This window comes from Helicoverpa zea, chromosome 16 (assembly GCF_022581195.2).
Source record: "Helicoverpa zea isolate HzStark_Cry1AcR chromosome 16, ilHelZeax1.1, whole genome shotgun sequence".
In the NCBI taxonomy this organism is placed as follows: domain Eukaryota; kingdom Metazoa; phylum Arthropoda; class Insecta; order Lepidoptera; family Noctuidae; genus Helicoverpa; species Helicoverpa zea.
The window spans coordinates 2,227,330-2,248,764 of NC_061467.1; the positions used below are offsets into that span (position 1 = coordinate 2,227,330).

Here is a 21,435-nt window from a genome sequence, read left to right on the forward strand (position 1 = left end):
TATTTGAAAAAGAGTAAAAGTATGAATGAACTACAATCTCTGTTCAGAACCTATGCACCCATTTGCGAATTAGACTTTTGTGATACAATCAAGTTTTTATTAGATGTCTATTGGCCTGAAGAATGTCAGAGTAAACAAATAATACTGACAGTGACATATAGATAGCGTAAATATTATAACGGCGCAGGTAATTATTTATTATTTCTAATAATATCCAATCAACTAATGTATGCCATGACGACACGAATTCCATAAGAAGACGGTGCTTTCCATTATTTCATGATTATAATCATAGGTTCAATACGATTGTTCAATAAAAGTAATTCCAAATAATAGTTATTGTTCTATTGATTGAGTCAACAACGTAAATATTAAGCATTTTTGGTATAAAACGGTGAGTGCCAGTCATTCCGCTGTAATTTCGTGTGTACTATGGCAGATGTAGGCCAGTCGGTAGCTAGCCCTAGACCTATATTGGTGAGCCCTCACGGAAGCTAGCCCGAGAGAACAGCACGGCGCGAGACACTGACCGCCGCGTGACGTCACTGGCGAAGAAAGTGGTGCTCGCTCGCCAGCGGGCAGCCGGCCTCCGCCGCCAGTCCCCGAGAGACGCGCGCGCGGGCCGCACGCTCGCGACATGGCCGAGCCGAACACACCACAGCTCATAACAAAGTTTAATTAAAAAACCAAAATGTCATTTCGAAGACTGCTGAGCGCGGTCCGCTCTGCGCGGGAAGCGATAACCCGAGGAGCCCCCATGGCGGACGGACTCTTAAAATCCTTCTTATCAGTTGTTGTAATATTTTGCATCGCGGTGTCGTCGCCGCCGTCGGCGTCTGCGAAACCGTTCGCGTTCAGTTTCCCCGCGGGATGGTCGCTGGCGGGGCTGGTGGGCACTGTGGGCGCCAGGTCGGAGGACGCGGAGCGCCGGGAGCCGGCGGCGGGGGCCAAGCCCTACACGGGGCGGCGCATCGCCAACGACACGCTGCGGATGGTGTACCACCACGACCTGACCGTGGCCGTAGTGGAGCTGGGGCCCAACAAGCTGCTCCTCAACTGCGAACTCATCGAGACACAGTGAGTACACCTGCTTATTTTCTTTAGGGACCTAGAGCAGCTTGGTCCTATTTCTTATTAGGACAGCTTTTAAACTTTTCCAAAACAAATGGTTTTCAGGAAAAGCTATTTTGTGTGAAAATAAGTTGTTCGTGTGAACGTTGGCACCTGTTAACGAATGCATAGTTAATCACCAGTAATTACAAGCCCACAATGTCCGCGTATTCCGAGAAACTTTAATGTCGATCACTTATGGATTCCGATTATCGCACCACCGGCTATGAGATATCATTATTTAAAAGTTTGCACACTATTTAATTCTATATATCCCATACATCGTTATCCTAGAGCACTTTGTATAATGTTAATTGAAACAACAGCAATTTTATCGTTACTAGGTAGACAACTTCAACTTCTCAATTGGTCAATTAGAGACAATTTTCTACTAAACAAATAATATGTTTAACAAGATAGAACGGCTGGCTTTTTAACTTTATTTCGCTGTAGTTACCAAGGAGCTGCAAGTAGGCCAGTTATAGCAATGGTGCAGACATCGTGACCTTAACCTCTGGTTAGCGCGGCTAACTTGGCTTCTAAGGAATCTTAATCCTATTGCAATGCACCAAGCTTGAAGCTACGTGAAATGTAAATAAACCAGTTGTTTATGTAACCACCACAGAATTTACAATAACTCCAACATTTCGTGACCAAACAAATGAATCTTCACTTAAATAATGAATGATAATAGTGAACTGATTACAAGAAACAATCAATAATTGATCAATCAAAGACGATCTAAATCTCACCGTTGACACCGCTCGGGCTCCCGCCAATAATTCGCTGGACCTTTTTATGGAGCCGGTCCAATTGGCGGCTCCAAATTGTTCGTTTGTTACATCTTTTATTGCCACTTCAGATATCAGGGCAATCTCTGGTTATACCGCAGTGCGAAATATCTTTTAATACTTGAGAACTCAACGTAGCTTAGGTACTATCAGCACTCGAAAATGGGAAAAAATTTTTTGGAAGTGTCTAATATCATTAAATTAAGAGTAATCACACACTGCAGACTTAACTGCCGACAGTTGACCCGATAGTCAGGTTTTTTTTTATTGTGACATCTTGGGTCCAATAGAAGTTTTCAGTCGATCTGATACCGGCTAAATACCTGACCTCTGTAATGGGCACACTACCATTCATCTTCACACAGATTTATGAGCCCAAACAAACTCTAATAAGACGCTCAAAGAAGACAAACAAAGCTTATAAATAGCCCAGTCGGCTATTGCGCTCCAGCTAAGGGTCCGATTAGATTTGCGTAACCAAGGTTACGGGCGGTTACGGCACTTAGGTGAGTAACGGTGCAGCGAGACGAACCTTCCTGCTGGCCCCTAAAGATAATAAATCTAGATCCAGTGAGTGACGGACTGACTGCCGACTGGATAATCACTGACACGTGACTCTCCAGAACATTTCAGACCTCATGACGAATGGAGAATTAAAACGAGATATGTAATTGAATATGTAATTGAAAAGTGGTGGCCTAATGGGTAAAGCACCAACCTCTCATCTATTCTTAGTTTGTATGAACTTCCTAAGTACCTACCTATATCTTGGACATCAATTGCTGATTAAAAGGTGAAGGAAAACATCTCGAGGAAACCTGGACAATTAATGCTCAATCCTTCTCTGTGTGAGAGAAGTGTGACCAGCAGTGGGACGATAAAAAGGCTGTGACTGTAATTGAAAATTAGACAACATTAAGGATAAAATTCAATTAATTCTTCTTTATTAAATAAATATTTCTTGAAATATAGTTTCCCTTTTATGAATTGATTACTCTTGACATATCCGAAGCAGGCTGACCTAAGATTTCAACACTTACAATTTTTGCTCAGATGACTCCATCAATCAATATTAGCGCAAGTAGCCGCGATGGTATCCAGCGCTTCCTCGCGCCATCGTGCGCGTGAGTCGTTTATCTTTGTCCGTCGATCGCACATCCTTGCGCTTGTCCATTTGATTGTGTTCGCCTCTGGCTAGAGAATCGTTGAGATGTGGTCTGATGTCAATCGTTTGTTATACTGGTGCTAAAATGTCATAATGCTTTAGATATTCTTCGGGATCTTTCTGGTGATAAAATTATATAGATTTATTTAGAAAGACATAGTATAGTATATCAGTTACCGCCAGATTGGGGTTGTCGTTACTAATTTATGAGAAGAACCAATGAGATGAGACACACAGTAATAGTAATAGACACACGAATGTGTACAAATTCAGAATAGCTAAAAATGACAACAACAAGACGACAAGGGTGAGGAAAAAATATAACAGCAATCGCAATTAACCAAGTACGTAAGTACTCGTAATCAAAATAATTTGAACCTCCTTGATCCATTTTCGGACAAAGTACAGGATCTATTAGTCAGTCATGACATGATGTCAAAAAGTGATCATCATTAAGTAGTGCTTACGAAATAACAGCGTATTGTGAACACAGACCATGGCATGGTGACCATTAACGTATTGATTCGATCACTGACTGATAAAAAATGAATGCAGTATGTGTAACTTATGTTAGCTATATACAACATAAAATTGTGGACTCTATAATATTGGATAGTAATCAAATGTTCTTTCTGATCTATTATAAAACTATTCAGTACTTTATAAAAATGCATTTTGTTTAGTATGTCTGATTTTTCCGTCATACAGTCATCAATAGCATTCGTTGCAATATTCAGTTATTTCTTGACAGCTCATCTTTGAGGGGTTCCAGCTATTGTTCATTCTCTATTCTTATTACTGCCCTATTCAATTAAATGAATATTATATTGCCCTATTCAACTATACCATTATTCAAATCATCTAGATCTTTCTTCTTCAAAATCATATTTCCATTATCACTAACACCGAACAGATTGAATTTCTCAAAAAAGAAATTTTCAGTCGTAAGTATCGGGATTCGTTTCTTTAACTTATGGCATTTCCCAATATCTTATATACTTATCTGTTAATTTACTTACGAGAAATAGAATTTGCACTTATACCAAGTAATGTCAAATTCCTATCTCTAGAAAGTAATAAACCCCACAGATAGAATATTGAGAATGGCCTTTAGTGATTGCTTTCATAGATTAGACAAATCCCAACTAATTTTTCCCAAATTAGAAGCAATACCTTTTCAAACCCAAATCAGGCTGATAAATCGGACTTGTAACTTATCCAACCCTTAGAAAAGCTTCAATTTCGCTCCTCTGTTACAAATTCCCAGTGTTTAAGCTAGACAAACGAGTCGGCTTAGACTAGCGCTGCCGCTGGCGTGCCCCGTGTCAGTAGGTCAGGGCATTATCCCGGCGACTCCTCGCTCTCAAAGGTCTCTTCTCGTAAACATCGCTTCAAAAGGTCAGTTTGTATGCATTATGAACAAGAGGAAACTGGAGGAAAGTAAAATGGGCTGGTTTCTAGGCTAAGTAGATTTGTTAAGGCTAGTACGTATTCCTGAAATAAGTAGTGAAAACGGTTATTACATATCTTTTCCTATAGGTTTCTGATATTAAAAAAAAGTTTAGTTGAATAAAAGTTTATTGTTTAGGTATTCCAATTCGCCTATTAATCTAATTACTAATGGCACCAACTGGTAAATAAATAAAAACAATGGCGTGTAGGTATAAATTTTCTAAAGGCTTTTTGTAAAGGCGTATATACATTTTCTTCTACTAAATGTGATGATTAATTAAATTTTCCGTTAATAATGACTTAAATATTTGCTTCGAACGATTAAGCAGTTGTTGTATGGAAATATGGAAAACTTGCGCACGCGTCGCTACCGCATACCAGTCATCATGCTCTACATATTCACGCTACATAACAACAGCAAAAAACATAGACATAGCCAAATAATTAGACACATTTATGCAGGTAGAAATTTTTATGAAAAACTGATTTGAAGCAGGATGTTTAAAAATTCCAATTTATGGCACATGCTGAAAACGTGTGTGTTAAAATGAGTGGAAACTATTAAAATAATTATGTTTAATCACCATAAAAAATGTGTGTGTGAATGTCTCTCTAGCGGCCGGTTTATCGACAAAATATCGTAAATCATTTTAATGGTGTAGGCATCGAAATTGCGTTCAAATATTTATTTCTGATAGCTTTTTTTAAAGCCTTCATTCATTAGCAGGTCTTTGAAAACCATTTAATCTTCCATTATGTACCTACATATATCATTTAGAAAGAAAAGGTCTTCAAACCAATTAATATTGCTTTCTTTGTAAATATCCTCAATTCCCATTATCAATCCAATCCACATACACAATGCGATAATTTGATACAGGACAAATTATATCCTAGTCCAAATTATAATAAAAATTAAAGAAATCATGTCTTGCTTGCTCATTATTTAGAGGTAGATAGAAATGAGAAACTATTCTTCGAGAATTACGATAATGAAATATACATATATATACTTAATACTAAATCGAGATTAATATTCAAAACGCGGCGGATTGGCTTCACGTATTCTAGAACTCCAAATCAGTCAGGTCTCTTACACAACAATACATCCTTCTTATTGTAATTGACCTCGATTATCATATTGCGTAGCTGACAATCAATGGGTTTTACTTTTAGTTAGTATGTAGTATCCGAATACTGCAGAATAACTAGTTGACCAAACATTTTAAAGAAAATATTGACTCCAGTCAAAGTTTTCAGTCGGTCGGATACTAAATACCTGATCCTTGCAATGTGCGTACTACCTGTCATCTTCATACTGATTTATGAGCAAAAACAGTCTTTTTCACAAGTACATATCTTTGAATCACAAAGATGTGTACTTATATCCCCAAAATTCGAACACCAAAGTCAGTCAGTCCACCAAGTCCAAGGAAATTTCTGTTTTGGCGTCTTTTAGAGTCATCAAGCACCATGTCGTCTTAGCTTTCCTACTTCACTTTTGTTCACAACTGGTGATTACTGATGGTTTCCCCGTCATCACAGCTGTGTAGAACACTTGTATGTACATATAGTCTTTGTCCTTCTGCCTCGCTACGGATCTAAGCGGTAGTGAATACCATGAATGGATAATGAGGGAAACTCCAGCCATTATTCATGCTGTTGGAATCTTTTGCAGCCGTGTTTTAACTGCTGTTCAAATGATTCTACAACCTTTCCGAAAAGTTAAATGTTTAGTGTTTCATAACAGCTTTAGAATGCAACGTGCTGAGCTTTTGACCTATGTTGTTCGAAATTATTAACATTGTATTAGTTTTATCTCGCTATAACAGCTTATAATTGGCTCATTATGCCATGGCACTGGAGTTTTCGGGAGTTGCTACCCTTCTGGCCAGTAATTCTAACATAAAGCTATTGTACTGATTCTCACTCAGTTACTTTGCTATTTTCTTCCTTTGCAAAATCTCTAGAAAAATGTCATCATGTTCATCTGTTGTTATAGTTTGAGTGATAAACTCGAAAAATGCCCATAAATTAGTGGAGTTGAAATGCATTTAATCATTCCACTCTAATTGTTATTATTGAAAACATTTGGAGCTCTTGCATGATACATCAATTTATACGCAGTCCTAATGATTAATACAAGGTTAGCCACACAAACCATTAAATACGGTATTGGCAGTATACCAAATGTATACTGTTCAAATGATTGTCCAAATTGCTAAGTAATGCCCTTTTGTGGATATCGGGGAAATAAAGCATACATAACATAAGGATACTGCCATACCACTAACTAAAGCCACTCTAGCATGTCTTTGGTTTGGCATGTTTTTTATTTATTCCATAGACTTATAGCACACCTTCTTTTATCATCCTTCATAGACAACCACAAGCTCGCAACTTTTAAGAAAACAAAAACAGTTCTGTATTCAAAAATTCGCCGATGTTATCCGACGAACCGCGAAGTAGACCGAACTTAGTTAAGTATTCGCGGCGCATGCGTCGGTCTTTCAGAAGCCATGTTGCAAGGACACGCGTGAATTATTTAGACGAAGCTAGTCGCCCTTATATAGACACTTTCTACGTATAATGAGTGGAAAGAATCGTGACTGTGTTATTAAAAGTTTCGAGGAAAGTTAGCTTCGTCGAACCGACGACGTTTTCTTTTTAACCCCCGGCGCTACAGGAGGGTTGTTTTAAATTAGACAGCTATACTTATGTGTCTGTGGTTTTGTAGGTCTTAAACGAAAGCACTGATTTTAGTGAGACTATAAATTAAGACTGGTGTTCCAACAGTTGTTCATCAGAATCTCTAAATATGTATTTCATCGAAGAATCGGCGTTTTATAAACCTTTGGTCAATCAATCCAACAGTATTGTAGATTCATCTGCATGATAATGATTATAGTTATATTTAATTTTAACCACAGATTCTCATATCTACTAACTAAAGTAAACTTGGTAATCTGCAGACTAATCTTATGTAAAAATATGTAAAGTTGGCATTACGTTTACGAAGTGTGGCTAAGCACTTTCGCTAGCCTTGACCACGCGGAGTCCAGTCTCGGACACTGGCCACGAGTTACAACATTAGTTGACTCGAGTCACCGACCGACTCTAATGTTACAGACAGACATACATCGCGTTTAAACATTTTATTTATTTAAAGATTTTTAATATCATATCAATAAAATTGTTAGTCAACCAAAAAATATATCCTAGTAAAAAACAAAACTAAAGAGCATCAAAAAATTCACCCTAAAAGCTGTCGACTAGAAGCGTACCCAAGAGGCTGGCAGCATTACCTCGTTGGATCGCTAATCCTTAATAAATAAAAATATTAATAGCCAGTAATAAATCATTTGTCTTTATTGTAAATGAGTAAATATCAATGTAAATAAAGAAAATATTAGTCAATCAATAATTTATTCAATAAAATGTTTCTTAACTTCGATGTGTGACGTTTTCCTCAATTCTTCATCTTCTGAATGAATGTTTCAAGTGTAGTGTTAAAGGTCAAAGTGTTTTAGGCAACCTGAGCTATTGTTGTCTGTGAGTGCTGTTATTAGTGCAGTCTGGTATTGCATTATTGTTCTTATCATGGAATCATTACCTTCCTCCTGGTTTAAACCAAATTTTATTTGGATTGACCATGTTCTTCAGTACCTCTCTGTCTGTCGCCAAGGTTTTATTGTCGCCAAGGTATTATTTAACCATTCCGTTTTTAATATTTGACCTTTCCTACTTAAAAAAAAATAAGGTAGGCAAAAATAAAATGTTCGTAGGAAAAACCTACGAACATTTTAATTTAGTTGTTAGGCTGATGGCGTAGATTCCTGGGATATATCTTGAAATATTGAATAACACCTTAATTTGTTATACAGTGACGTAGTTCCGGGGATGAGAATATGACATAGGTTCAGTCAAATAAGGCAAGGATTTCTAGATTGTATGAAAAACAAGAGGACCGATCATATAAATTATATAATAGAAATAAACACGCATCATTCATATAAGTCATAGAATATAATACATAAACAAATGCACAAAAGAAGTAAATGATGTGAATAAGTGCATTATAATATCGCCTTGAATACTGCATAATTCAGATGACGCTGTTAAAGAATTTATCTTTTATCCGATTTTGATATCCTCATAAAACAGAGGAAATATTATGAGCATTATCTAACTCCTAGCAGGGGTTATAGCCAGAAGAAGAAACGATTTTATGTGGCTTTTTTTTGAGAAATCGTGAACTTGCTATTTTTTGCAGGCGTTTCACAGACTAAAACCCACCTTTGTTCCTTATAACAGCCCTTTGCATACTCTTTGAAAACCAGCCCCTGTAGGCTTAAGCCCCGACAGGCAATGATTCTTGACTTTCATTTACCTTCGTCACCACCTACAGGGTGCGACCATTACTGTGCAAATGATGGAAGTTAGAGGTAGGTCTACACCAAGTCATTTATCATATATGGAGCTAATCATGCCCTCACCCCTCACAGTCAAGCCAGCTGGCCCTGACATTCTAGACTTCATTAAGTTTTTAAACGATTCCCATAGCATTCCCACTGAAGCCGTGTTATTATCAAGAACCAATCGATAGTTCAGCAACGTCATAATATGTGTAGGCGTTTAAAAAAAGTTAAATTGCCTACAGTTAAAATTGCTTTGTATCCGCTGATGACGAATTTGATGCAATCAGAGCCTTCTATCAGGATAGATTCTATCTGACAATGAATCCTGGCCCCAGTATCTGGATTGGCCCTCTTTCAAAATAGAAGTGAGATAAAAACAATTCGCATTTGTCACCTTGACTTAGAGTTTACCTCAAAACAAATCCTTTTGAATATTCTCAAGACCATAGAAAAAACATTGACACATGTGACGTACGTGTACTGAAACTTAATGAATAACATTGAAGTAATATTAGAGACATTTAGCAAAAGTTGGCAAACGTAAAACAAAGGTCAATACTTCCAAATAATAAAGCATTAAATGACTTAACCTAACATTTACCTGCCTAAGTCCTAACTAGTGAAATTGACGACCTTGCAGTAAAAGGGAAGCACTTTTATTGCCACTATTAGAGTTATGTTTTTATTCCTGATATTTAGTTTTATTTAACTAGGGCTTTCCTCCTTTTTGCTGCAAAGTCTTCAATTTTGTAGGTAAACTTTTCTTCCGTTTTGCTGACAACAGGAAAGTTAGAATTCTATAATACTATTCCACGAAACAATTTTGAAGAGCTATACTTGTGGGTTTTCGTCTACAGCTACATTAACAGCTAATTATGCTACCTACAGCTTTTGTTTCAGAAATATCAAAAACCTAAATATGTTTAGTATTTAAGCTTCACTATGATCTATCTAGAGGAATCAGAGATACTGATACTAAACCAAAAGCTTAGGAGCTACGTAATTACTTACGTAAAGAAATAAAAAGATTGCTAAAAGGTCCATAAATCACATAGAACAACACATGTAAATGGCATAAGTTGTTTGCGTGCACGAGACAGGAATGGCTAAGTTCACCGTAATTCAACATATTACTTAACTCTAGTAGATGGAATGTCTCGGCCATGAATGTAGGCTTAGGGCCTAGGACTGTTGCGAAATTAACTGGTTTTGTTGACTTGTAATCGGATACCTATGTCAGATAAAGAGGTGCACAAACGTTTCCAATTTTGCATCTTTTGTCGGCAAGCCTTCCTAATCTTTATAATTTATTTCTGTTAACTATAGTGGGATCCTTTTCAGTACCCATTTATGAGGAAGTAGCAGTTTTACTTCTCGACTATCGTTTCAGAGATGAGGTTTAAGAGTTGAGAACTCTTCATTATCTTAAGCACAAACATTTCCTTATTTAGCCTTTAGTTTACCAAATCTTTTTTTACTAGGTTATCTCCAAATTGGTGTTCAACTTTCTAAGACAAATGATTATCATTATCAAATCTCACATCAATACCTATTGTGAGGTTCTCGTAAATCACCAGCGAGATGCAACCCGTGCCTTCGACGTGCATCTCACGTAATTTGATAATAGAACAATGAGCAGTGAGTGAGGTTGCGTGCGCGCATGATGTGATGATCATACAGATTTAGATGCTCAATTATTATCATTAGGTGCTCTTTTGTTCTGTGCTGTAATAGAGATGCGATTTCTATTTTTTTTTTTTCATTCTAAAGGCCTTAGTGAAATTATTTTTTATTTTTGGTTTCCTAGCGCATGTTAATAATAAATCTTTATTTAAAAAGCCTCGACCTAAAATAATCTTTATTAATAGAAAAACATACAGAGTTTGACTTACAGTTCGAAAAGTACATACATTTAAAGTTGTGTTGTTTCATCTTTATCGATTTGTTTATTGCCCAGATCAATGCTTTCTAACATACTTACAGCTTTAGGCAATGTTTAAGAAGCGTTTAGACTTATATAAGTTACGAATCTTAAAACTAGTGTTATATCAAATTTTTGCGTCAATTTTCTCTTCATTCGGAGATCGACTTTATTCAACAGTTAGTCCATTAGCTTCTGTTACGAAATGCTGCTTCTTTTGACAACCATTAGGTTTTTTTCCACACTTGGTAAAATTTTTGTTTAGTTCTTTAAGTGTTTTCATTGCTTAATTACCTACTTACTTTAGACTTCGGTACACCTCTGCATCATTTATCATTAAGGATCATTAATAACTCTTTATTTAGGTAAAGTAATTTTCAATTTTCTACAAAACTATTGTTCAGTTTCATTGATGGCTTTGCGAGTATTTACTTCTATGGAATATTCTTAATGGCTGATTTACATTGAGTCAGTAACTGACGTCAGTCCACTGACAAGTCAGTGCTGACCCGGCACTGCCATCGTGTAAATTGATTTGAAGTCAGTACAGTACTACTGACGAAACACTGACACTACACTGACTTCGTGTAAATAGCACGCGTCAGTTTTCGGCGCCTACACTGACGTCAGTTACTGACTCAATGTAAATCAGCCTTAAAGTTAAGGCCATTTCGCACAAAAGAAACTTCTTTGAATGTATTTGCTAAACGAAAACTGTTGCAAATATTTTTTGCAAACATGTTTCGCTCCATAACGTCACTTTCGCTTTCTACGCGTTTCATCATACACGACACAGCATATATGTTCTATGTTATTTACATAATTAAATTACTGTGTATTCAGATTATCTAGTTTTTAATGACTAGCTTGTACCCACAGTATCGCTAGTATTGTAGAAAGGCTCATAAAGTATAGCCTAGAGCAGACAGCCACGATTAGGTTTTATTAGTGAAAAGATATTACGGATATAATCGATCAGATGTATTGTAAATATACCAAGTTTTGGCTGGAAGACTTCGGGAAACTGTGCGAGTGACTGTTCAGAAATTTTGAGAGTTATGGAATTTAGAAAACAAATAATCTCTCCTTTTAATTACACCCAGTGGATAGACACGATTAGACAAAATCAATACAAGTAGGTACATCAGATAAAAAAACCCCATTTTACAAAACAGCAATATACGATATCGACCACAGACGCGCTAGCAAGGCACATCTACGAGTCTCCGAGTCTAATATACCTCGCATATTGTGGAGGTGTTGGCTTCGTGTCACAATACACAATAGGCGATACACATCGAATGACACGGGACTGTGCCATGTTGCCACGCAATTGGACATTGCGTTATATTGCATAGGTGGTAGGCAGGATTGGCGAAGGTTTGGTTGAAATGAGGACGAAGCACGTTTTCTTCAGGACAGTTTTGCTTTAAGTGGAGTGTAGAATAATTTTCCCATGTGATTTCTTTAAACTGAAAATGTTATCATCATCTCTTGAGCCTTTTCCCAACTATGTTTTGGTCGGCTTCCAGTTCCATTCTAAGCGGATGAAACTGGAAATATATTGTTTATAACATGGAAAATTGCATCTGTTATAGTAATTTTTCGTGAATTTCTGGTTGGCTTGTTTTTCACTGAAACAAGATTTCATTTCAAAAAATCATATTTCAGTCTGTTTACGATGTTAATTTAATTTAGTTAATTGATCCGAGTTCAAAAAGCCTAAAGCTACCTCCTCCGTCACTGGTCATACGCAGTGTGACGTCACGTTGCCCCGCCTCCTTGCAGGTGTTGCAGCGACCATAGACTATGAAACAGGAGTAGGCAGTAAGTGGCTTCCGTTTTAAAATCACCGTCACGTCACGCCAGCTAAGAATGTGGTGTGCTAACAAAAAGGTTTTTGTAAAAAGGTGTGTATCGCCACGAACGAAGCGAGTCCCTTTTTAAGAAGTTTATGGTGTTATTTTACTGGTTGTTGGTGATAGTTATATTGATTATCAATGATGAGATAAAAAATACACTAATTTATGGTTGATTATGAATTATATTAAAGTCTACAAGTTATTGGTTTAAATGGTTAAAACTAAAAGATGATTTGATTTGATTTGATTGGTACGAGTTGACCGCGGAATGCGAACTGACAAATTACACGTAAAATTTGCACTTTTATGAAAATGCATCCAAGCAAAAATGCTGAGCTGTTCGGTTGCGTTGCTCCGAACATACTCCCGACGGCGAGATGAGATAAAGTATAAACCTAATCAAACCATTGAAAACAAATATTAACAATGTAAAACGAATATAAGCAATATAAAATGAATATAAGCAATGTAAAAAACAATATAAAGGTAAAAGTAAAGTGGTAGAACAATAACTATAAATTAACTAAATGGTCAAATTGATTAAGTGAAAACTACAAAAAAAAGGTTACTATAAATCTATCTTTCTTAAACTAAAGAGTCCTCAATAGTCACAACGCGATCTTTTCGCGGGATAGGCAACGTAGACCTATTCGCAATTGCCGTCTTACGCATAGCGCTGGGCCACCGTTTGGCTAAAAAAGAACTTAAGCCGATTTGCTCGTTATCACTTAGCTGACGGTCAGCTGTAGTCTGGTTTCTTGGTTGCACTTCACTGTACACGTCACTAATAGTTTTTGGTGCGGTTGCCGATGCCTCCTGCTTCTGGCAAGCTTCTCCACCGCCACGACGAGTGGGCAGGGAACAACCTCTCCTCCATGCCCAAACTGCTGCTCCGCTTATTGCAATTGTCAGCAATATGTAGCCTATTGTGTAATGGTGAATATCGTGATAGGAGATATCATCTATTTCTGCTTTGCTCGATTTTAGATCTTTGATCTGTTCTCCTAGGATCGACAAGGACTTATTCAAGCCCTGTCTTTCTATAACGTCGTTTGGTAATTCTTCGTCTGATGGAATCTTTATCTTCACGATATGGTTAATTTGGTCGAGCTCGGGTATCAGAATATTTGATGCGAGTTCAATTTGGTTCGACTGTTGTTGTAATGAATATAGTGCGAAATCTTTGCCTTTGATAAAACATGACTGACTTAAGCTAATGACCCCGGCTCCCGTCAGCTGTTGAATGGTAACTTGATCCTCACATATGATTTTCACTGAATAGCTGCCACAGCAAAAGTATAGGTATTGTGATGTCGACTGTAATTCAACCCACTTGTTTTGGCATACCGATTTTTCAACATTACATTTACCGGTGATCGGATTTATCTTACAAAAGTTTTGATCATTTTGCAGACTGAGAATTGGTTTGAATAGTTCACACATGAATGATTCTCCGTGAAGCAGACATGTATTCAGCTCATGAATGGTTGGTATGAAATAAGAATCCTTTTTTAGATTCACTGCAACGTATTCTGAGACTGGGATTACGCTTATCATGCTATTATCGGTTTCTTGTGGCACTGGTAGTACCTTATACAATTGAAAACTTTCTCTTGCAATAAGGGGAAGGGTTATTTCAAAAATGATGTAAGTTTCGGTTACTTTTGCTTTGGTTTTCAACAGCTTGTAAATGTGTTGCAGGTCACTTTCTATGTTATCTATGGGCAAAACCAAATCTTTGGGCATTTGACCATATATGATTTGCAGTTCTCGTTTGAGTTGTGGTGGTGTTAGAATATGTAAGCTGATTTGACCATGGTAAACTTCTGAAATTGTCTCGATTAAGGTTTCTTGGATTCTCTTTAAGTTTTGCATTAGATTAATGGTAGCGATAGACACATATGTGAAGTCTTGGTGCTTAGTCATCACATCGATTTCTTTTTGCATGTTACTGGTCACGAAGTCTAAGTTATGTAGGTGTTTGTTTATAATTTTGTGTTGTTTTTCTATCATGTCTTCCGTTCGTTGCAATATATTATGTTCCGCTTCCACTATTGAGGTTTGGTTCTTCCATAGCTCAGCGAGATGGTTTTGATTACGGTGCACAAGTTCAATGTCCTGGTGTTCCGCGTCGTGCTGCCATTCTGTGGAGTGCTGCCAAGAAGGCAGAACTGGTTAGATCGGATACAAGCTCCAGGTGAACAGCTTTCGTTGCCATGCACACGAAAATTGCTATGTACCCCTTAGTGGTTTTAATTCCTCGTCCTTTATTAGCCTTGATTTCCACAAAACCTGTATAATCAACACCGCAGTGGTAGAAGGGCATTGCTTGATTTACTCTGGATGATGGTAGGTCCCCCATAAGTTGGTATTGTCGAATAGGTTGTTGTTTGTGGCATGTAATCCATGACGGTCCGTGCCACCACAGCTCGTGTTCCTTTAATTGCTTCGTGGTCAATCCCCGACTCGCGCAGTCCGCCGGGTTTTCACTAGTGTTGACATATTTCCAATGCCTGGATGGTATTAACTTGGTAATAGCTCGGACTCGATTTGCTACAAATGGTTTCCATCTCCCTGGATCTCCTTGGATCCACCCTAAAACAGCAGTCGAGTCGGTCCAGCAATAAGTTTGTATGTTGTAATCTTCCAGGCAACTTTCTACTTTTTGGATTAGTCTTGATAGTAGTTCAGCTCCCATTAACTCCAGCCTAGGCGTCGATATGGTTTTGTTTATTGGCACTACTTTAGCTTTCGCTGCGACTAAGACTACCGTAGAATTCTCTCCCTTGTTGACTCGGCAGTATATCACCGCGGCATACGCTTGATTCGATGCGTCACAAAACCCGTGTAATTGTACCTTGTCGTTTTTCTGTATTCCGAGCCATCTGTTTATTTCTATGGTATTAATTTCTTTTAGGTCTCTCCTTAACTTGGTCCACTTGGTTTCGATCTCGTTTGGTAAGATATCATCCCAGCCCAGCTTTGAGAGCCACACAGTCTGGAACATCATTTTCATAGTGATACTCAAAGGAGTAAGCCATCCTAATGGATCGAACAGTTTTGAAATGTCCGATAACAGCGACCTTTTGGTTGGTTTGGTTGTTATTTCCTGTTCTAATTTTGAGTCGAATATAAATTTATCTTTTTGAGGGTTCCAGGCAAGCCCTAACGTTTTAGTGGAGTCGGATTGTTTGAACTCATATGTTTGCTGGTTACACAAACTTTTATCTAAATCTGACAACAGCTTAGGCTCATTTGAGGCCCATTTTCTTAAATTAAACCCGCCTTTGCGTAGTATTTTTATTAGGTCTTGTTTTACTTGGTTTGCCTGCTCTATTGAATGTTGGCCCCCACAGTAATCGTCCATGTAGAAGCTTTCTTCTAAGGCTTTTGCTGCGTCGGGATATTTTTTCTGTTCGGCTGCTGCTAACTGTTTCAAACACATCATAGCTAGAAATGGTGCGGGTTTTGTACCATAGGTTACGGTGGTAAGTTGATAGGTACGAATTGGTTGGTTTTGGGTGTCTCTCCATAATATTTTTTGGTATGGTTGATCATCGGGATGTACCCTTATCTCTCTAAACATCTTTTCAATGTCTGCTGTGTAAACAAACTGGTACTGCCTCCATTTGAGGATTAGTTCTTGAAGATCTTGTTGCAAATTGGGACCTCTATACAAGATATCATTAAGACTTACTCCGGATAGAGATCTTGCCGACGCGTTAAACACAACACGTAGTTTTGTGGTCGTTGACTCCGCTCGGATTACACTGTGATGCGGTAAATAGCACTCAGGTGTCGCATTAATGTTAGATAGTGTCATATGGCCTAACGCGATATATTCGTTCATAAAATTTTCATATTCTCTTTTTACTTCCGGATTCCTTTGTAACTTTTTTTCCAGATTACGAAACTGTGCCAAAGCTAATGGTTTAGTGGCCCCAAGTTGGTCCTTGGTGTCTTTTTTGAATGGTAGTCGAACTTGAAATCTTCCATCCTCCAGTCTCTCTGTGGTTGACAAGAAAAATTGCAAACAGTCCTGGTCTTCAGTGGACATTTCGTTTTGCTGGTTGATATCTTCGTTTTCCCAAAATCTGCGTAAGTCATCAGTATTATGAATAACGACGTTGCAATTGTATTGGGTTTTCATTGTCCCGCAAAGCAGCCATCCTAATTGTGTTTGCTGAGCGATTGGTTGATTCTCACTATCCCCTCTTAAAATGCCGCCTAGCATTATTTTACAGTAGACATCTGCCCCAAGAAGTAAATCAACTGCACGGCTGGTATAGAATTCGGGATCTGCTAAGTTAATGGTTTGTATGTGAGGCCAAGAGGGTTTAACAAATGTTTTATTTGGTAAGTTTTTGATTAAACTTTTCATAATAAGGGTCTCCCCTTCTATCGCAAAGTCAGTGTAAATAGATTGAATGCGAATTTTCATTACACCTTTACAGTTATTTTCTTTTTCTCCGACGCCAAAAATTATACCCTTACATTTATTTCTCTTTAGTTTCAAAATTTGAGCTGCATGTTCGCTTATTATTGATATTTGTGATCCTTGATCAATCAGAGCTCTCATGGTATGTTGAGTGCCATCTGCTCCTGTCACTTTAACGATGGCTGTCGACAACAAGGTTTCGGTTATATCATTCTGAGACACGTGAGTTGATGCATGTTCATTTTTCGCTGATCTGAAGTTGGTGGATGTGGTCGTAGCTTTGTTATAGGATTTTGCTGATGCGTTTGATTGGTTTTTCATCATTATTCCTTCATGCAATAAAGTGTTATGGCTAGCGTAGCATTTTCGACATCGCTTGGTCGAAAAACATTGTTTATTAAAATGGTTAAATAGGCAATTTACGCAATAATTTAATTGGTTAACAGTTTTTAGTTTTTGCTCATCTGACATTTGTAAAAATTGAGCGCAGAGCCATAATCCATGATCAGCATTACACAATGCGCATGTTATTGATTTCGAAACATGCATAGTTTTCATATTATTTTTCATGTTATAAAATTGGTTATTATTTGACGATTGCTGATGGTTGTTAAATTGAAATGACCTTTTCTGGTATGATTGGTTTTGATGAGATGGTTGATTGGTTTTCTGGTTATTCGATTCCTGTTTACGCCTCGATGCCTCTAATGCGGTAAACTTATTTTCCAAGAAATCTAGGAATTCTTGCAGAATGGGTAATGTTCTTGGACTTTTTACGGACTCCATGTATTCGGAAAACGATTCACTATCCAGTTTTTGAGCCAACAAGTGAACCAACAGTGGGTCCCAGGTGGTTATATCGACGCCTAGATTTTGTATTGCGTGCAGACATTCTTTTGTTACATCATGCAGTTTTTTCAACATTCCCATTGTTTGATTTTGCATGTTTGGTAGGTTCAACAGTATATTAATATGCGATGTAAAAATAAGTCTCTGGTTACCATATCTATGATTAAGTATCTCCCAACATACTTCGTAATTTTCCGAGCTAATTTGAAGGTGGTGAATTAAGCGTTCTGCTTCTCCCGCTACTTTACTTTTCAAAAACTGCATTTTTTGTGCATTCGATAACGATGGGTTTTTGTGTATGGTTTCAGTAAATAAATCTTTAAAGGAAGTCCAATGGTGGTAGTTACCCTGGAATTCGGGAATATCCATTTTAGGAGTAGATTTATCTCGATGTGTTTCAGACCACATTTTCGAGTTAATAGTTTTCTTCAAATCGTTGTAAATTTGTTCATGCTCGCTAAACTCATTTTGGTACCAGACGTTTTCGTCGCCATTTTCGCCCTCTATTTCCCAGTGCAGATTATCAATGACCACCCAACGACTTTGAAGACACTTCAATGCATCCTCGTACTCCCATTTGTTCTGTAACTTCTCCACTTCTATGGTGGCCACTGTTCTCTTAAAAGCTCTAAAGTTAATGGTTTGTTTTTTGATCATGTCACCTAATTTGTCGACGCGTTCTGCACTCTTTGCGTTATCCTGCTGTTGGTTAGCTTGAGAACGGAATACGTTTTCCGTTTGATTTGATACACCTGCCTCCTGTGGAGGCTGTCTGACTCCTTGTTGCTTTGACAAAGGAAATTCCATGGTCTTGGTAATTAACTGCTTGGCAGACAAATATACTTCCTCTGCCTTATCGAAACAATTCTCGGTAAAATACACATGACCAAATTCACTAAGTTCACAGCACCTTCTGTGGTTCCGTTGATAATCTCTCCAGTAATTTTCTAATAGTTCTAATTTCCGCTTACAGTAATCCATGGTTTTCCGCTCGGCTCCATCTTTTTTGAAGTTGGTTAAGAACTTAACTAAAGCGTCGTAGATCTCAGTTTGGTTGATAGCGATTGCTTCCATCTTGTTCAAAGACAAATATATCGTAATAATAAAATGGTTTGGTCTGACCTTATTTTCTCCTTTCGATACAGCTTCTCTCCAGTTGCAGCGTCCCCTGACTACTTTCACTGCCTACTTTACCCTATACACACTGGTTGCAAGGTCCCTGATTCACAAAACACTCCCGAACTTGTACTTCGCGAACCGAGGCCCTTATGCTCGAAGGACCATGTAAAAAGGTGTGTATCGCCACGAACGAAGCGAGTCCCTTTTTAAGAAGTTTATGGTGTTATTTTACTGGTTGTTGGTGATAGTTATATTGATTATCAATGATGAGATAAAAAATACACTAATTTATGGTTGATTATGAATTATATTAAAGTCTACAAGTTATTGGTTTAAATGGTTAAAACTAAAAGATGATTTGATTTGATTTGATTGGTACGAGTTGACCGCGGAATGCGAACTGACAAATTACACGTAAAATTTGCACTTTTATGAAAATGCATCCAAGCAAAAATGCTGAGCTGTTCGGTTGCGTTGCTCCGAACAGTTTTGCTATGAACTTTAAAATGTTATTAGTCTAATTAGATCTTAGTTTAACTATTTATTGTGGCCTTGTAATCCAAAACTAAAAATAATCTGACTCGACTACTATTTTAATCATCTTTCAGAATTTTTTTTAAAGACCCACTTATGATGAAGTATTGTGGTGCATAAAGTTTGAAGTTGCCAAGATTCTTGAAATAAATTAACCTGTAAATTACTAAGCTTTTGTGATTTGATGTCTAAAGACGTTGTAAAATTTGTTTCATAATTTATTCATTTAATTTAAACTATGCAAAAGGTTTTGTGGTCATTTAGGTACTTAGAGTGAAGGGTGACTAAATTTTGCCCCGTTGCGATATGACCTCTCCAATAAATTCGATGCTGAAGGACAGTGCCAGCCACCTAGTTCAAGTCACAAATTACTAAGCAGTTAAATAAGTAACCGGTTTTTATTCTCAAAGGCGAATAGATTAACTCTTTGGTAATGTACGCGATTGCCACAGAAGCTGGGAAAACCAAACATTAAAAAAATACAGTAGAATATCACGTGATGTAATGTGTAATGTGATCTACGACTTAAAACTTTCTCTGAACTTTAATCTTAGAGAATAAAATGACGCAATTTGTGTAAGAGGAATTTCCCATAAATATATGTTATAGAGGAGATCGTAGGGTCTTCCGAGCCTTTTCCTTTTTTTCTGATTTGCTCTCTTCCTTTTTCTTACTTTATGAAATCTTGATCTCTGATGAGGTATAAACTATTCTTCAAGTATTTTTTCCCAGAAATTTATAATCCTAGTGCATTAAGCAAATTCTTTGAACTTAATGCCATTAAAGAGTAAATTACAAAATGATTGATGGATTGATTAACTAAAGTGCATTGGAAACATATCAATCGAATCGATCAGTAGTATCAAGGTCCGTGAGAGTTTTCCCTAGAACTTCTAAACTACATGTTTAAAGTTCTCGGAACTTTTTGTAAAAGCCACCGATTTTAGATTAAATAAGTGTTTTAATTTATTAACCGACTTGGCGACTTCGTAAAAAGGAGGAGGTTCTCAATTCGTCGGAATCTTTTATGTTAAACGGTTTTATTTAGCTTACCCCGTTTGTTTTATTTATTATTTATTCATTCTTGGGTCAAATTTAGTAATTCAAATTTCACCCTCTTCCTGTCAACCGATTAATCTGAAATTTTGTATACACCTTTAATTCCGATGACAATACAATATAGTAATATCAATAACATTGTAAATCCAATATGGCCGCCGGCACAAAATGGCGGATAACGTAGATTTTATCAATCCCATCAATATGGGTATCAAATGAAAGGGCTCAACAAGCAGAATACAATATACTATAAAAAATTGAAATCCAAGATGGCGGCCGCTACAAAATGGCGGATAACGTAGGTTTTATTAATCCCATCAATATGGGTATCAAATGAAAGTTCTCAACCAGTAGAATACAATGTACTATATAAAATTAAAATCCAAGATGGCGGCCTCTACAAAATGGCGGATAACTTAGGTTTTATAAATCCCATCAACATGGGTATCAAATGAAAGGACTCAACAAGTAGAATACAATTTACTATAAAAAATGAAATCCAAGATGGCGGCCGCTACAAAATGGCGGATAACGTAGGTTTTATCAATCCCATCAATATGGGTATCAAATGAAAGTTCTCAACCAGTAGAATACAATGTACTATATAAAATTAAAATCCAAGATGGCGGCCTCTACAAAATGGCGGATAACTTAAGTTTTATAAATCCCATCAACATGGGTATCAAATGAAAGGTCTCAACAAGTAGAATACAATTT

At 37.3% G+C, this 21,435-nt stretch overlaps 1 protein-coding gene across 1 annotated transcript in view; it reads left to right on the forward strand.

Moving 5' to 3' along the window:
• Positions 1-608: 608 nt before the first annotated feature.
• LOC124637687 overlaps positions 609-21,435 on the forward strand; it is a 34,760-nt gene continuing 13,933 nt past the window's right edge. Inside the window, exon 1 of the mRNA XM_047174308.1 lies at positions 609-1,077. Within this exon, the coding sequence (XP_047030264.1) occupies positions 692-1,077 (386 nt within the window). The 5' untranslated portion in view covers positions 609-691. The remainder of the gene's footprint in view (positions 1,078-21,435) is intronic.